We start from the raw sequence: 18,375 nt of genomic DNA, 5'->3' as shown, positions 1-18,375 counted from the left end.
ATGATGAATTTCATTTGTTTAACAGGTTTCCAAAGATAGGTATTACTAATGCAGACGTAACTTATTTATGCAGAAACATGTTTTGACTTGGCTTGTACACATATTTAGAGGGATTAATGTTGATAAATGTAATAACTATTCTTTCCATCATAACAAGTGATTGGCACTGCCAGAGGTTCAATTCCTCCTGAACACACCTAATTCCATTATCTGCATCTAAGGATTATCAGTTACTGTCTCCAACTTGGAACAATTACTTGCCTCACTTAAAAAATGATATCCAAACAAAAGAAAGACACACAGTGAGCAGCTGAGGTCCCTGGGTTTGTTCAGCCCAGAGCAGAGGAGCTGAGGGGAGCCCTCATGGCAACTGCAGCTCTCACAGGGAGGGAACAGACAGCTCTGCTCTCTGGGGTCAGCAATGGAACCTGAGGGAAAGCATGGAGCTACACCAGAGGAAGGTCAGGCTGTGCTTCACCAGAGGGTGGTGGGCATAGAACGGGCTGCCCAGGGTGGTGGTCACGGCCCCAAACTCCAGAATTCAACAAGAGGTTGGACACTGCTCTCAGACACAGGGTTTGGATGTTGGGTGGTCCTGTTTGGAGCCAGGAGTTGGGACTCAATGATCCTCGTGGGTCTTTTCCAACTCAGGATATTCTGTGAGTCAAAAATATTATTCCTAAATTATCACTTAAAGCTAAGAAAAAAAATCAGCCAACTTTTGGGACCTTGAGGGTAACAGGCTGGGAAAGATGACAACACAGTTTAAAGCAGACAGACAACAGATGCCTGAATTGCTGACTCCACCACAGCTGAAGGAAATAATGTTACTTTTTCACTGGAAGCTGTTGGTAACAATTGCTTCATAGTCTGAGTCCTTCCTTCTCCTTCATACACATATTTGAAAATTGGGCATTTAGAAAGATATTTCAACAACTCAGCAACTGTGACACCGTATTTTCAGGATACAGAGATCCTGGGGCAACGCCCAACATGGCTTTTACAAACACTCATGGTATGATGAGAACGAGAATCATACACCAAAACACAGCTGTTACCATTTCACTGCAGTATTCTGCATTCTCACAGTCTGCTGCATAATTAAGGTAAGAACACGCATGTGAGCATGACAGTGAGGATGCATTTGTGCAGACCTACAGAAGTTATCTTTTTAACAGTGCCAAACACCCTAAGTTTTGGACAAATTTATTTGCAATCAAATCAGGGATAGAAAACTGGTCTCTTAGTGTACAGGCGTACCCGCAGTGTAGCTCAGTGTATACTGGTCTTTGCTCACACTTTCATCTTCACTTTTGGATTGTACCAGAAACACGCTGAGACAGGCATTAGGCCATAGATCTGCCTGTCCCCTCCTGGGTCCAAGGGCAGTTCTCAGTCAAGTCTAGGAAGCGTACAGCTAGTTTTCTATCTAGGACGATTATTCCTTAGCAGCATTCTTCATCCCACAGGCAGGCACTAAACATACTGGTGTGCTGGGCAGAGGAACCTGACGAGCTTCAACAAGAGCAAACGTAGGGTCCTGCACTCAAGGAGGAGTAACAGTGTGTACCAGTACATGTTCCAAGTTGACCTGCTGGAAGGGAGCTCTGAGGAGAAGGACAAGGTGCCCTTGTCACCGGGAAGGCCAAAGGTAACCTGGGGGGCATTGTAAGGAGCGTCAGCAGTGGTTTGGAAGAGGTGATCCTCTCCCTCTGCTTTGTTCTGGTGAGGCCACATCCTCATATGGAATATTGTGTCCAGTTCAAAAAAGGCAACTTTTAGAGAGTTCAGCTGGGGTCCACAAAGATGATTAGGGGCCTGGAGTAACTCCCATGTGAATAAAGGCTGGGAGACCTGTGACTCTTCAGCCTGGAGAAGACTGAGAGTGGATCTCATAAATATTTGTAAGTATCTACAGCACAGGACTCAAACGGATGCAGCCAGACTCTTTTCAGTGATGTGCTGCAATAGAACAAGGAGCAAAATGGGCAAGAACTGGAAAATAGCAAGTTCCATACAAACATAAGGAAGAACTTCTTTGCTTTGAGGGTCACAAAGCACTGGAAATGGCTGCCCAAAGAGGTTGTGGAGTCTTCTCTGATTCGAGACCTGTCAGAATGAGTTCCTGTGTGACCTACTTCAGAGAACCTGCTTTTGCAGGTGGCTGGACCAGATCATTTCCACTACAATTCTGTGATTCTGTGACTTCCATCCGTGCACTTTTAAACTATTTTAGTATTTGACTGTCAATCAAAAGTATTTTTGCCATTTAGCAGTTAATTAGTATCTAGACAGCTGTAGGACCAAGCTAGATAAAGCTACCTTTTGAGGCTCAGTTAGCACAGTATTTGCCTCCTTATTCTAGGCACAATTGATGTCAACCATTTAATTTCTGCAAGGTACGGCATTTCTAAAAGGAACACAAGACACAGCAGGCATTGAACTCTCTAGAATTATTACACTGCAATAAACTGCACTAAATAAATAGCAAGATTTAACAAAGCACTCCTGCATCTTAACCCCAAAGTCATTAGGATTCAGGCAAGTGCTCTGTCTGGGTCAAGTATTGACCCATTTGGAGAGCCTGCTGCGTCTCTTGAAACTGGAATTTGCCTGGAGGATCACATCACTGTATTAAGATGCAGAAACATCTCAGCAGCCAACCCTCATCTTCAGACATGTTCTCAGCAACCTGCAGCTCACACAGATCTAGCATACTCTCTTCAGCTCTCACAGAAAAAAGTTACACATCCATCAGATTCTCTCCTTGTTTTGACTTCAGGGTATCAAACAGAGAGGAAAATTTTCTGGATAAAAGCCAGAGAAAAGGAAAAATGTCAACAGCTGCATGAAATCCATAATTTCATACTGTGCTGAACTCCCTGGCTACTGCTCCTGCACTTCTCTTTTGCAAAATTTTTTCACTAGAAAATGTGGATTCTACTTTTGGTAGAATGTTCTTTGGCAAGAACATTTTGCATTTGTAGGAGACAGAAAAAGAAGAAATTAAACAAAATGAAGGAGCTGATACACAGCAAATATGCAGCATATTTTGCAGATTTATTAGTGTAAGGGATGAATGATTTCTCATCAAACATTTTAACTTAATGCCAAAAGTTGCAGTTTATTCATGAACTGAGCAATGCAGAGCCGTACAAGCACTGTGGCTGACTGGTCTCAGATCAGTATCAAGACATCAAAAGCTTGTACGATGAGCACTCAATGAAAATATATAATTAAAACTTCCATCAAGAATAACATTGCATAAGCCTTATTTCTTAGATCAGTTTAAAACACTTCAATGTTGTAAGTAACTTCACTCTCCAGACCATGTTAAAATATGCAGAGGTAATTCTGTATACTAGCATACATTCAGATTACATCCTGAAAACCCCAAATTCTGTCTTCTTCGTAGGTGCATTTAGTGCTGCGCTGAGACTGAGGCCCAAAACCAATCTAGTATCAGCTGGATCAATAATTCCATCATCCCACAACCTAGGAAAAAGACAAACAAACAACAATAATTAAAAAAATTAACATACATAGCAGGTATATTTTCGAAGCACACAAAACTGAAAACAGTTACAGTAAACAGCAAGGAATCAAGCCAAATTATACATGAAGCTTTGTATAATTCACCTTACTATGAATGGAGTAGACCGGTGTGTAGTATTTTGTGCAATCTGAAGAAAGCAGAAAGTTAGGGTAGCGTGGAAAATGACTTTTCCTCAAGAAATTAACTTTCTCTATTAAAGATGCTAGTATTTTAAAGACAATGTCATGGCATTATGTACATTATTCATCTTAATTCAGCTGCCATTAAGCTTGCTTAATGTGTTTATACCTTCATCATTAGAAGAGACTGCTTAATTTTAAGTACCTCCATTATCTGCCCTATTAATTCTTCTGAAGTCCATTTCTAAACCAGAGCAAGCTAATATCCTTCTTTTTACAGCTCTGAAGACAATTAAACTATGGATGCATGCTGTGTCAAAATTCTGAGGCTAACATCAGATTTCCAAATTCACAAACACTTGGAAACAATCTCTTTGGCATTATCTAAAAATTAAAGTTCTTGCTGCATCATTTCTCTGTGGCTACATCCTACCCAAAATAAAAGCCATGCCAAAACTCCCAGCAGGCCACAAAACTGTAAATACTGTGCATATGCTATCTCCTCAGCAAGACATTTAAACAACATTGTAACTCAAGCCTTCCTTATAAACGCAAGTATTTTAACCAGGATTTGCAAGAACAGGTACAGTACTGCAGTTGAGACAGTGATGCTTTTCTTTTATCCTATCTTTTCCTAGTGAGATTTATTTTCCATCTTTTCTGAACTTATTGCAGTGCTGTCATATCTACTGTTTTATCTCAGTCTTTGGAAGAAGTGCTCCACTATTGTTATTTTAAAACTACAGGAAAGGGTCATGAAAAGGAAGCTAATGCTGTCTTTTTACTATAGAAACCATAATCATCCCTTTCTAACCGAATTTTCCAGTTGCAAATTACCTGTTGTTTGAGTATTAATTGAAAAAAATCCGATTAAAAAGAAAACATCATAATGTGGACATTTCTCTCAAAACTAAAAGCCTACTCTCAAAAAAAAACAGGACAAGAAGATGTCTCTAAGTACGTGCTGATAATCTCAAGGCACCACCAGACACTACTGACAGCTTTTCATCTTCGCTATATTTTGCCAGGCAAAGGAGCCTGCCACCCTCAACAGAGCACAAGAACATTCCTGTAGTACAACTTTTAATGAACACTTGCAGTGAGCTTTTTATTTATGAAGAAGACTGAAACTAAATGAAGTAATTCATACTTCTTTAGGAGTGTCTAATAAATGTGCTGAGGGCTGGGGAGGGCAGAGATGAACTGCATGAAAAAGGATCACCCACTTCATGTGGTATACTTCCATGCTGCAACTTCCTAGTAACTACTGCTGTAATAAACACACCCAAACATGAGGTACATTTTAAAATGGCAGATTTGTTTTCCATAGCAACACAATTAACTTATATCCACAAACACACAAGTTCTGTGCTGCATAAAAGTCAAGCCACTTTCAGATGGTTACCCATGGCTTCTGCTTCTCTTTGTTTAAACAAAACTACATCCTCTACTGGGATGAAACATTAATAATTGAACTACCTATTAAAATCCCACTGCTAGAACATGAGTCACATTTACACTCATAAAACATTCATAATAGAAACACTGTGAGTAAAAGAAATGAACAGCCCCTAAAAGTGAAATGCTCACGTAATTTGTTATGGTGCAAATTGCCGAAACTCCTTTTAGAAACCTATGAGTAGATTAATATAGCTCATTAAAAATGGTGGTGCCTAATGACTTCTGTTAATTAAGATTGCTCAGTATGAAAGATTCTAATCAAATAATTGATTAAAGTTTGATTAAAAAAATACAACTATGGGGAACAGAATTGATATTCTGTACATGAAACAATTTGATATTTATAAGAGTAAACAAGGAAATTTCCCTGTATTTTAAGATCATTAAGGCATTTTTCTTTCCTCTTATTACTACAGCTCAAAGCTTGAGTCAAAGCCTAATGAAGTCAACTGAAAGGGCTACATCAATCTCAGTGGACATCAGAGGTGAGATAAAGTCCCCATAAATTAGCAAGAGGACAGTATGAGTGAGCTTCCAGACTGTCTGCATCCAAGCAGTAGAAGAAAGCAGGCTTTATTTTCATTTATCTTCCCTTCCTCTCTATAATGAAAAGATGTTTGTTGGAGATTTCTCCAACAAACTTTGTCTTTTTGGTGGAGGAATCCAGTTAGTCACAGAATCATAGACTGACAGAATCAAAGAATGGCCTGGGTTGAAAAGGACTGCAATGCTCATCTAGTTTCAACTCCCTGCTATGTGCAGGGTCACCAACCAGCAGACCAGGCTGCCCAGAGCCACGTCCAGCCTGGCCTTGAATGCCTGCAGGGATGGGGCATCCACAACCTCCCTGGGCAACCTGTTCCAATGCATCACCATCCTCTGGGTGAAAAACTTCCTCCTAATATCTAACCTAAACCTCCCCTGTCTCAGTTTAAAACCATTCCCCCTTGTCCTCTCACTATCCACCCCTTTAAACAGTCATTCCCCTTCCTGTTCATATGTTCCCTTCAAGTACTGGAAGGCCACAGTGTGGTCTCCCCGGAGCCTTCTCTTCTCCAAGCTAAATCCTAGTTAGTGTCTGACAAAATGATGGCTGTCTAGATCCAGTTTCAAATAGACACAATGACACATGGCTCACAATTCACTGTTGTGTTTTTTGTTGTTGTTGTTTGTTGTTGTTGTTTTTTTTTTTAAACCAAGCTTGGGATCCCTTCAGAGCAAAGGGAATCTCTGTAGATCTCTGATCTACAACAAATGCTTGCTCAATTAGCACTACTCATATGGGCTAACAACAGGTTGGCACCATGGTGCAATATCCCTTCCTTGTGTACATTACTTGCCAGAGGGAATGTAATCCTGCTTTGAATCTTTGTTTCTGGTCATGCAGTCTACTCTACAGTTTAAAAAAAATGTATGAGTGAATGGTCTGAAATCTTGCTTTGGAATTAGCAACAAATGAAAGAAAAAGGCACATACAAAGTAGCACTAACAGGAAGTCAAGAAACAGAGGCAGAAAGCCCAAGAATATCTACCAATAGAGCCAGTTATCTCTACCAAACAGCATAGAGCAATTAAAAGCTCCTATGCAGTGCAGACTACACCTACATGGACAGATGAGAGAAACCAACCTGGACTGCCTTGATCTGGGTCAATCACTCACCACTCTCACAAGTGCTTAGTGACAAAAGGCATTTCACTTTCCTTGCTTTTAGACAGATCAGTCTCAGAGGAATGTCAGCTCTGACATTTGACTTTGCAGCTCAGTTGGGTTTATTATCCTGAGTACAGCATCAGCATCACAAGAATTCAACAAGACGCAATCCAGATCAAAGCTAGTTCTCAGTCAGCTTTCAGCAAGTGCACATACACTGCCCTTCCAAGATACAGGCAGTAGTTCATAATAACCTTGCTCTTTCTAAGTGAAGAACATGCCTCCTGCTAATAGTATTTCCTAACACCTAGCAAAGTTAGGTTACACAGTGAGGTGCTTATGGATCTGCAGCCTAGCTTTACAGACTGGCCAGATGCATGGGGAACAAACTGACAAAACCTGGTCTACAGAGGGCTGGAAGTTGATACTAAATACTCAATTTTCATACCTACATTACTGCTTCTTACAAATCCTAACCTTATTCCTACAAGTGAATTTATTGCTGCAAATCATTATAATACTCTGTAGTTTTTTGGGAGGGGACAAGATTTTGTTCCATCACTATATTGACTATATTGGATGCTAAATGAATCCAATTATTCTCAATCATGAGTACAGAGACTATGACTGTGTCTTCAGTGAACATATTAAAAAGAGAAAATATAAGAAAACTGAGATCTTTCATTTCCTCCTTCATGGTAGGGATTCATTTTAAATACAGACAGATTGACTCATTTTTTTTAATGTTATTATTTCAGTGGAAAATTCTTTTCCTTAAATCTAATTATAAAAGATGACAATACGTGCTTCCATTTTTCCTTTTTTTCTCCAGGGAGTAGCACAAGGTTTTGTGGCAGAGGTACCAGGCTTCATTGTTTAACAGTACTAACAGAGATAGCACAACTGACACCATCTAAATTTGTGGGAAATCCTAAAAAAATAATAATAATAATAAACATTAAAAAGATCGGGGGAAAACAAAACAAAACAAAACAGTATGTCACTAAAAAGTTCATGTCAATAAAAAATTAGGACTTCACAAAACTATCCTAATTGACTATATGCAAAAATCCCAAGAAATTCAGTACCAGTGGGAGGCTGCACTTACACCTATAATTTCAAGAAAATATTCATGATGACTTTCTGCAACACTACCATGCAGACCTCAGCCAGAAGCAGAAATCACAGAGAAGACAAAAACCTCTTCCTGAACCACTGACCCACATGCTATACACCTCAACTACTGAAATCTGCCTAAATTACACTGCAAATGTCACAGTACCTTACTGAGAATACACAGCCCATCACAGCACCAAACAGAGAGAAACAGCTGAGACCCTATGAAGAATTGGCTTGTGAATATACCACAACCAGAAAATAATCAGAATTTTTATTGTAGACAGCATGATGCTAGCATAGAGTAACAACCAGAGGCCAAAAAAGCCTCCAACCTATTTTCCACAGGCAACAACACTCCAAGATGCCACTCTATTTCACCAGCTTAACTCCAAGGCATTTACAGTATTTCAGAAAACAGAGCACCAAATGCTACAAAGGACTACCATAACAGACTTCTCAGCAAACACACACCCATGAGCTCATGCCCTATCTGAATTCCTATCACCTACTGTGCACGTACATGACCCAAGATCTGCACACTGCTTCAGGTATCACTGACTTCTTCTACATGCAAACCCCACTTTCCTGACAAACACGGAGTCCTTCAGTACATTTTAATGGCTTTTAAAAGGTGAAGTGGAGAGAATGAGATAAAATTTATCCAGTACAAAATATACAGAATTATATTTTTCTGAAGATTGGTTACAGAATATTTCGTTATCATATAATTACTTACAGAACCAGTGTAGTAATTCCTGCAATTTCTTCTGAAATAGATTGCAGTACAAAGTCTCAGAGATGAGACAAAATATTATTTGATGCTTTATTTGATGCTTGTTGTGTTGCACTCCTGCACATCAAACTAAACTTTTGTTCCAGACTGCTCTGTTTACCTGTCCTTCAACACTAAAATTTAAAGTTATTATTATGTCTTGTGATTATAATCAGATTTTGGAAAAGCCATTTTCTTGTTACCGTGCACTGGAATAATAAGGATTTCCTTCCTCTTCAAACCTCCTAATGATCGGCTCCTTCAAGGCTTCTTCATCTGCCTTAGACAACTGTAACAAAACAGGCAAATCAACAAGCACAGAAAAAACATTCTTTAATATTTTCTTCCACAATGGCAGCAGAGCTTTATATGCAGCATCAAACGAAGAAATTGCTGAAATAACTGTTCCAAAATTTTTCCACCATTTTGCTTACAGATTTAGCAGACTTGGTTGTGGAATTACTTTTTGAAAATGGGATGAATGGGAAGAAGAAAGTAAATAGATAGGCAGAAAGAAGGACATTTTACCACATTTATTTGTCACATTTACTAGCTGATAAAGTCAGATTAAGAGACTTAAATGAATGTAAAAGTAATTGGGGATTAATATCAGAAAAATTATTGAAGCTATTTTATTGAATACAACTTGTTCTGACTTGCCTTTGGCAAGACTTTTAATAAAACAAACTTGTGCTGTTCTAGTACTATGTTTCTCTATAATCCAGAGTGGTGACCACTGTAATTCACAATACTTCCAACTCTCCCATAATGACAATCTTCGCAGACCTCCTGTATGTCATCTGATCAAGCTTAGCAACTTGAAAAGTTGAGAAAGACAAAGAAGGATGAGTATGTTTCATCCACAGAAAGACAAAATTGAAGAGTAGAATTAACAACTCCAGAGATGAAATAAGTTTCACTATTCTCAGTAACTGCTCTTGGTAAGAAAAGCAATTCTATGACACTGCAGTAAAATCACTTTTTATGGAATCAACTAATGTACACTACTATACACTTATAACAATGTAAACAAGCCAGGTAATTTAAAAATCACAGCAGAGAGGATTATATGGAGAAACTAGAAAATATTATTGAACTAAATACCAATAATTATTAGCTATAATTATTAAGTAAGTCAAAGTCTTTTTCAAACCTCCCCGTGCTTCTGCTATTTTAAGTCTCATTATTCTCAGTCACTGAATGATGTGAAGATCAGATTTCTACAGAACTGCCTACTTCAGAAGTAAATGGAAAGATGCTTTATTCTCACTTGTTCCTCATACTCCCAAGTGGGTGTAGGGGAGTGGGAGTCCCCTGCTGCTAATCTTGGGCAGATAAATAATTGCATGCAAAAAAATCCTATAAGATGATGATATAAGAAAAGCTTATCTTTTTCATCAAAGGCAAGAAATGTCATGAACGACCTCCACACTTAGAAGACGTAAATAACAACATTTCACAAATGTTTCATTGTTGTCAATGTACCAGGTGGCATTAGGAGAACCACAGCTCACCTGGTGTCTCCGTAACACACTTCCTAGGTATGTAATGTGAGCACCTCCAGTGAAGCAGTAAATGATAATGACAGTACCACAAATGAAAGACTTACCTGCTTTCCCTCTCTTGCTTTTTGGTCCTTAGCTATCGTAGCTAGAACAGTTGCAGCCTGTTCCCCTCCCATCACTGATATGCGAGCATTTGGCCACATATAAAGAAATCTTGGACTGAAAAGATATGTGTTGAGTATTAAAATAAGACACTCCGTAATTACACAGTAAAGAATTATCACTCAGATGTGTTTTGTGCACAACAGTCTAACAATTTATTGTTTTTTAGGGAATCCAATTTAACATACTAACTGCTTGTTGCATTATGTTTCAAAATGCAGAAATTCAGCTCATTCCTACATTCAAGCACCTTATACATTTCTTTCTCTTCTTAGAATCCCCTAGGAATTTTTCTTGGGTAAGTATCACTAACAACTTCAGTAGTATCAGGGACCTTGAAAAGTAATTATGAAAATCTTTAATGAGTCATGTTGAGTAAGCAAGAAAAAAAAAATTGTACTGCAGGTTTTGCAAGTACTGATCATAAAAATCAGACTTGTTAAAGTGAAGATATAATATATTTTTTTTTTAATTCAAGCTAGTTCTCTTCACATGTATGCGCAATAAAGGACCAGCCCACACTAACTAGAAATTGTTTAGGACTGTCAACTTCCTCCCTCCCCAAACTATAATGGCAGAAAAGCACATCAGCATGCTCATATGATGGAAAATCATCTGCTACCTAAATTTATGTAAATCGTGAGTCTATCTACCTTGACAGTTTTGTATAGTTGTTATTTACTTATGACCACATTCACTGAGAATGGCTTTGTTTTCCAGTACAACTTCTAAAAAAATTACAGCAGCTTTTCAGAATAGCACTTTATCACAGTATTTTAACTTATTCCTGCTGTAATTTGAAGTAATGCTTACCTGTATGCTCTTCCACACATCCCATAGTTTCCAGCACCGTAAGAGCCACCAATAATGACTGTTATTTTAGGTACACTGGCACAAGCAACAGCAGTTACCATCTTTGCACCATCTTTTGCTATCCCTCCTGCTTCATATTCTCTACCAACCATGAAACCTAATGAGTTACATGATGAAAAAAAAGACTCAGTATGAACTTTGTACTGTCATACTACACTGTACTTTGCAATATGCACAATAAAGCTCTTCAAAAAAACAACCAAAACAAATCATCAACATGGCAAGACCACCATAAGCTGCACTCGGGCTGACTCTAGAAGAGACTATACATGCAGATAAGCATAAAAGATGACGACTGGAAGTTAGAGCCTCAACAGTTAACAGCATAGACTACAGTGTTCTGAAATTTCATTATGCTGAGCTTACCTGTAATGTTCTGCAAAAACACAATGGGAATATTTCTCTGGCAACACAACTGGATGAAATGTGTACCCTGTGGGGGAAAGAAACAAAAAAAAATGAGGCAGTAAGCCTTTAAATGTCAAATCAGTGAAGTTGTAACTACCAGCACTTTGAAGTCTGTGGCAGAATAACTTCCATGGATTTTATCCACAGAAGTCCCTGGCAGCATCTGTATCATGCTGCGCTGGCCCACTTCCATTACATCCAAAGTCAACTACAAAACACACATTCAAACTCTAGCAAAAGAAAAAGCTAGAAGTATACCAGTCCAAAAGTAAAGGAAAAATAATATTCTTAAAAAGCATTACCAATAGTACTGAAAAGATCAACTGTTTTACTTGGCCAATATGCAGTTAAGTTGAAGACAGCTTTACAGTATGGCACTGAGTTATGTAACACTGTACGTGGAAAATGGGCAGCCTGTCAGAAAATACTATTCCAGAATGAAAGAAAATTATTCTACAGAATTGAGGGAAAAAAGGGAAGAAAAAAAAGTAGCAGTGAAGTGACTGGGAGAAACTTGTAATTTCTTCAATCAGCAGAATTTAAAAGAAAAAGAATACACATACACATACAAAAAGGAAAACTATGAAGTATAATCTTTAGCTAGCTTTTTCAGAGAAACACCCCAAAAATATAGTGATGATCAAGGGAAGAAGATATGTCATCATATTTTTGCCATACTTAAAAAATAAGTTTACAGCAGCAATGCTGGGGACAAAGTGAAACAAGTAAAATGTGGCCATCTTCTCTTTAGACTACTGATATGTCAGCAAAAGTCCCAAACCAAGGAAGATTCATTTTTTCCACTGGTAGGAAAAATGTGGCTCCTCAAAATCATTATAGAAATACTGGGAGTATCAGAAACAGTGGAAGTTATTTTCAACTTGGAGATAACTGTGTTGAAACAAACACAGCTGAAAACAATGTCACTTAGTGCAGTGCTCAAAATATTTCCAGCACATAAAGCTCAATCTGAACAGTCATGGCTGTGAGGTGAAGTTCCTAGAACATGAGAGACGAGGAGGTGATATGAGAGAGTTAGCACACCTTCAAAAAGGTCATGCCTAACCCACTGGATGGCCCTCTGTGATGGAAGGATAACACTGGTGGACAAAGGTAGGACAGCTAGTGTTCTCTATCTGGACTTATGCAAGGTCTCTGACATGGTCTCACATCACATTTTTATTTCTAAATTGGGGAAATATGTATTTGAAGACTAGACTATTCTAAAATTCTAGAAAATAAGGTCAATTATTTTTACTGTAGTAAGGTATTTCTTGTTTACTTGAGAAATCTGCGGCTTGTTAGTTTTCATTATTTAAAAAAGTTCCTCACAAACAAATTCTGCACCAGAAATCTTTCTACTCAATGGCTAAAAAGCTCTTTATTTACCTTTTTTGCTGACTCTGAGAAGAGAACTCCATTGTTTCCAATAATTCCTACTGGATAACCAAATATTCTTGCAAATCCTGGAGAAGAAAGGTAAATATTCCACTTATTTTACAGTAACTCATAAACACACTTTCTCTTCACAATGGAAATAACTATTTTTTTGTGGGAAAAAAAAAAACTTCCATTGAGTGATCCAAACAAAACAAATCCAAGTATGAAAATCAATGAATACACAGAGTAATTATATTTTTAATACCTGTGATTAAAGTATCTCCGTACAAGGCTTTGAATTCATCAAATTTACTCCCATCTACAATTCTAGCAATAACCTTAAGAAAAAAAAAAAAACAGAAAAACACAATGAAATCCCTAATCCTTCACAATTCTACTTTTGTTTTTAGAAAGAAAGAACATACTAAGCCAGCTTATAATCAATGCTTTCCATTAAAAGGTCATCAAGCAGCCCACCATGTAAGAGTGTGGAAGGCAGCCTAAGTGCATTTACTCTTTGAAGTACAATTTATTTACATGTTCATAAGAAAAAGGAATATCAAGATTAAGAATAGTGTGATTAAACAGTAAAATTATGTAAGCAAAACTTTTTCTCATTTCTTCAATTTCAATGGAAACTGGTACAGAGGCTGCAATCTCTGAAGGTATCGCAGAAAATAATTACACCAGATCTGCATTAGAATACAATAGTTTCCATATGTATCTGGGAGAGCAATTAATTGTTTGGGGTGCTTATACTTTAAGTATTAGATCTTTATTCTTCTCCAGGCTAGTAGAAAAAGAAAGCTATCATACCACTTAGCAAGTCTATAGAAAGTTAGGCGAGTTCACTGCCTCCTGGCAGCCTTTTCAGGGTACTATTGATCTCTATTCTTTGCTCATCCTTCTTAAAATTAGGACTAGAATGCATTGTATTTTCAACACGTTATTGTCACTGCAATGGATGTGTCAGTCAAGAACACCCAGAAAAAGGTTAGAATTATGTAATATTTAAACATACATCATATGCTCCATCTCAGATTTCTGCAAACAAACTACAATGTTATATTCCTTCTATTTCCAAGAAAACTGAGTGCATGCAGACATTCCATTTATATTCTTACTTCTTTGACATCAAAGTTTCTTTTTAGCTGGTCACCAACTATTCCATATATTTCATCAGCAGGAAATAAAGGTTCTTCTGATGGTTCTATAGACACCTATAGCAATGGAACAAAAAATTTTACACAATTAAAGGCATTATTTGTCCACATTACAATTTAAAAACAAAACAAAAAACACTAGTTAGTTTGACAGTTGATTTGAATCCAATCTTGACCAACCACATCAGAATGTCTCTGGCTTGTCATCATCATGCAAAAAAATCAAGTTTCCTAAACAGAAGAATGATTTCTCACTTACTGAAACAAAGGTGAGGACCATTGTTTCTGCTGCTGACCTCTGCATGTGCTTCATACTACAGCTTCTTCCATGACATCAAAAACAATAAGCAAAGGGGAAGGAATAGATTGCCCAGTGATGCAGTTGATGCCTCTGTCCCTGGAGACTTTTAAGTCAATGCTAGATCAAGCCCTGGGCAACCTGATATAGCTGTGATGTCCCTGTTCATTGCAGGGGAGTTGGATTAGATGATCTTTAAAGGTCCCTTCCAACTCTAAGGATTCTATGATTTTGAGATGCCTTATATACTATGCCCTATTAGCTAGTATTCTGAAAAAAAACCACAAACAATAACTTCACTAAATATAACACTGTGTACTCCTTCAACTGCTGAAATTTTATCTTCAACTCACTCTCTTACATTTCATACAATCATCACAGAATCATAAAATGGCCTGGGTTAAAAAGGACCACATGATCATCTAGTTTCAACTCCCTGCTATGTGCAGGGTTGCTAACCACCAGAACAGCCTGCCCAGAGCCACATTCAGCCTGGCCTTGAATGCCTGCAGGGATAGGGCATCCATGACCTCTCTGGGCAAAATTTTCCCTTGCCTCACCACCCTCTGAATGCAAAACTTCCTCCTTATATCTAACCTAAACCTCCGTTGTCTCAGTTTAAAACCACTCCCCCTTGTCCTATCTCTATCCGCACTCATAAACAGCTGTTCCCCCCTCTTCTTTCCCTCCAGGTAGGTTAAGACAGTATCTCCACTATATGACATTTGCCATGTCTTCTAAAACAACATTTTAAATCAATACAATATTTTTAATAAAATTTTAATAAATTTATTTTTAATAAATACAATACAATACGTTACAAAGCCTAAGGCACCAAAATGACATGACATAGCTCCATCCTCTCAGTTCTGTATCTTTTGTTAATCACCACATAAAATACGTGTTCTAAGAGATATTTTAGCAGGTATCTAATTTAAAGTCCATGGGAATGACCATGTGGTTTTAAAATTAAATTAGGCACCTGACAAGACTAAATTCATTCTAAACTGGAATTCCACAATTCCGAAGTGCTGTTGCAGTTACAGTGTGTGTTTCAGTGTTGCATGAAATCCCAGTGATTTTGTTTGGAATAATGCAATAGGAATGTAATTACGGAAGTATCACAAAAATAAATTGAAGATTAAGAACCATAAATTCTATTTCCAAAGCATCTAAAGGCAGAAACAAATAATGTATTGTATGCATTATGTGAAAAAAAGCATTTCTACTTTAAAAAATGCAGTGTTTTTAGAATAATCCACTATATACTTACATCTACTTTCTTTCGGAGATTTAAGCTTCTTACAGTTTTCCTTGCCAGATGAAGTGCATGACTGTCATCCAAAGCATAATGATCTGTTACACCAGAATGTCTATATTTAAGTAAAAATAAGAATATAAAGACTTTTTAGAAGTCCATGAATCAGAATAAGAGTATTTTAAAACTTTCAAGGCTGTATATTTAAAATATATATACTGCATAACATTTCCACGTTATCTTACAAAATTACATTACAAATAAAACTTCTATTTTTTCACTTTTCTTTTAAAAGTACATTCACAGACAAGACACAAAATATCAACACTAACAAGCCAAAAATCCAAGTGACAATATAAAGAATGACAAACATTATTCTAACTGAAAATAATTTTAGATCATAAAGTAAAACATGTATTTACAAAAAAAAACCCCACTATGAACTGCCCCTTGAAGTGATTATTCAGTCACTTCAACAAACTGAAGTAAAAATTAAGCGTTTCTTGTAATTAATACCTATTATTATTATTTTTAACTTATCTTCCCATTTTAGAACCAGAAATTGCACAGAAGACTTTGTTTTGATAATTATCGAATGGTTTGGGTTGAAAGAGAGTCTAAAGCCCTCTGCCATGGGCTGGCGGCCACCCACCAGACCAGGCTGCGGAGCACCCCACTCAACCTGGCCCTGAGCCCCTCCAGGCACAAAGCATCTCTGGCCACCTCTGCCAGTGCCTGACCACCCTCCTTTCAAAGAAATGAGACGCTATTTTGATTTCGTTTCCAGTAATTTTCAATTGTGATACTATCTGCAAAAAATAGAGTAACCTCCTCAAAAATTATTGTTCTAACTCATCACTGTCTGATAATCAAACAGAAAATCATAAACTTTTAAGATCTAAATACAGTTTTAAAATCTAAACAATAATAATTAAACATATATATATATATATACATATATGTATATACAGTGTACTCAAGTCTAATGAATGGAAGAAGTAAACACCGTGAAAACATTTCTCCAAACCTGCAATGAAGATCTGCCCCACCAAGATCCTCTGCTGATACCTCTTCACCTGTTGCTGCTTTAACCTACAACAAGAAAAGGGAAATAACACTTGTCTCGTATTCATATTTACACAGGCCTAGTCACAGCAATATAATCATACTCTGCAAAATGTTTCTTCATTAATATTTCTTCAGCTACTGTCCTTCACAGCATTTTGAATATGACAATACAGAATTATGTCAAAATTACTTAATTTTACTGATTTGGTACCTGCATGACTTACATATAGTTTTTACCAAGAAAGACTCTCCATTTACTCTGCTCTTTCCTGCTCTGTCTACTTTTAGTGTGGACATATCTACACATTAATGCACAATAACTTCACAAAATGTTTTTTTTAGCAGCTAACAAGGAAGTACTTTAAAATGTGATGCTTTCTTGCATTGTTTAAAAAAAAAAAAAGCCTCTGTTTACTTTGCTTTCTCTGATCAAACCTTTATTCAGTGCATTTTAGTTACTTATTTTAACACTAATCATAAATCAATTACTATCAGCTTTTATGATTTAGATCTTCCATTATAAACACAGTAAATTAATAAGAATCATTTTCTAAGAAGAATGCAATAATGGCATGAAACTGTTCGGATCAATTATGATATCTCTGTAAAAATAACTGGAATGCATGAACTAAGTCAAGCCACACATATGACAAAATAAGTTAATAGCAAATGCATTCCTCCTTAAAATAAAGCAGTATCATTTACTGCTGGTAAAAAAAAAAAAAAGAAGAAGGAAAAAAAAAACACAAAAAAACCCTCTTGACGCATTTCCACTGAAATAACTTTCCCTCAAGCTCTGCTGTACTCCTTTTGAAACTAATTCCTCACAAACTACTGAAGCCATTATTCGTCACCCACACAGTGTATGAAGGCAGTAAAAGACAGATAAAACTATCATTACTTCTAAACCAGGTATCAGCTTACAAGATTTATAACCACATACAGATGGTTTTCAGTATCTCCAGGGATTAAGATTTTAAAATCTCTCCATGTAACTTGGTCTGGTGCACGATCACCCAACCCTCACAGTAAAGTGCTTTATTGTATCTAAAATGAACCTTCTTTATTTCTTGTATTTGTGTCCACAGCCTCTTCACATGCCATTTCTCAAAAGAGATGTCTGGTTCCACCATCCTTTCCTCCTCCCACGAGGTACTCACACACACAGAGAGACTTTCTTGAGTTTTTGTATGACTAGCTAGTCTTAGCTTTCACCCCTCCCTCATGCCATGAACTGGTCCCTTCACTGAATTCACTTCAGTAAGACCGTGACTTAATTGCACTAGGGAGCCCAGAGCTAGAGCCAGTACCCAAAGTGTGTTTTATGAGTGCTAAGTAGAGAGGAAGAACTACCACTCCTGACTTGCTGAAAACACTTTGCCCAAAGCAGTCCAAGATATTGCCAGTTGCTTTGCAGCAAGGGAACAATGCTGGCTCAAGTTTAACTTGGTTCTCCACTGTAACACACAGTGTTTTCTGACATACTTTCCCAAGTGGTTAATCCCCAGACTTTTCTGGTGCACGGCATTTTTCCTTCCAAGAAAACATTTCCCTGGTATTGAACTTCAAGAGGCTGTTATCA

General features: G+C 37.4%; 1 protein-coding gene across 2 annotated transcripts in view; it reads right to left on the bottom strand.

The window, feature by feature from the left end:
• Positions 1-3,041: 3,041 nt before the first annotated feature.
• The window catches only part of MCCC2 (methylcrotonyl-CoA carboxylase subunit 2), a 34,519-nt gene continuing 19,185 nt past the window's right edge, over positions 3,042-18,375 (bottom strand). The window contains exons 8-17 of one of the 2 annotated variants that reach the window (XM_031604781.2): positions 16,753-16,817; positions 15,741-15,840; positions 14,131-14,226; positions 13,272-13,344; positions 13,016-13,092; positions 11,585-11,651; positions 11,159-11,315; positions 10,288-10,402; positions 8,882-8,967; positions 3,042-3,495 (exon numbers count right to left, since the gene is read on the bottom strand). In XM_031604781.2, the coding sequence (XP_031460641.2) occupies positions 3,378-3,495; positions 8,882-8,967; positions 10,288-10,402; positions 11,159-11,315; positions 11,585-11,651; positions 13,016-13,092; positions 13,272-13,344; positions 14,131-14,226; positions 15,741-15,840; positions 16,753-16,817 (954 nt within the window). In that variant the 3' untranslated portion in view covers positions 3,042-3,377. Of the gene's footprint in view, positions 3,496-8,881; positions 8,968-9,302; positions 9,496-10,287; positions 10,403-11,158; positions 11,316-11,584; positions 11,652-13,015; positions 13,093-13,271; positions 13,345-14,130; positions 14,227-15,740; positions 15,841-16,752; positions 16,818-18,375 lie in introns of those variants that run through there. The other variant, XM_090131628.1, reaches the window with a different exon arrangement.

This window comes from Phasianus colchicus, chromosome Z (genome assembly GCF_987193195.1).
Source record: "Phasianus colchicus chromosome Z, bPhaCol1.hap1.1, whole genome shotgun sequence".
In the NCBI taxonomy this organism is placed as follows: domain Eukaryota; kingdom Metazoa; phylum Chordata; class Aves; order Galliformes; family Phasianidae; genus Phasianus; species Phasianus colchicus.
This window is presented reverse-complemented; position numbering and strand designations above follow the sequence as displayed.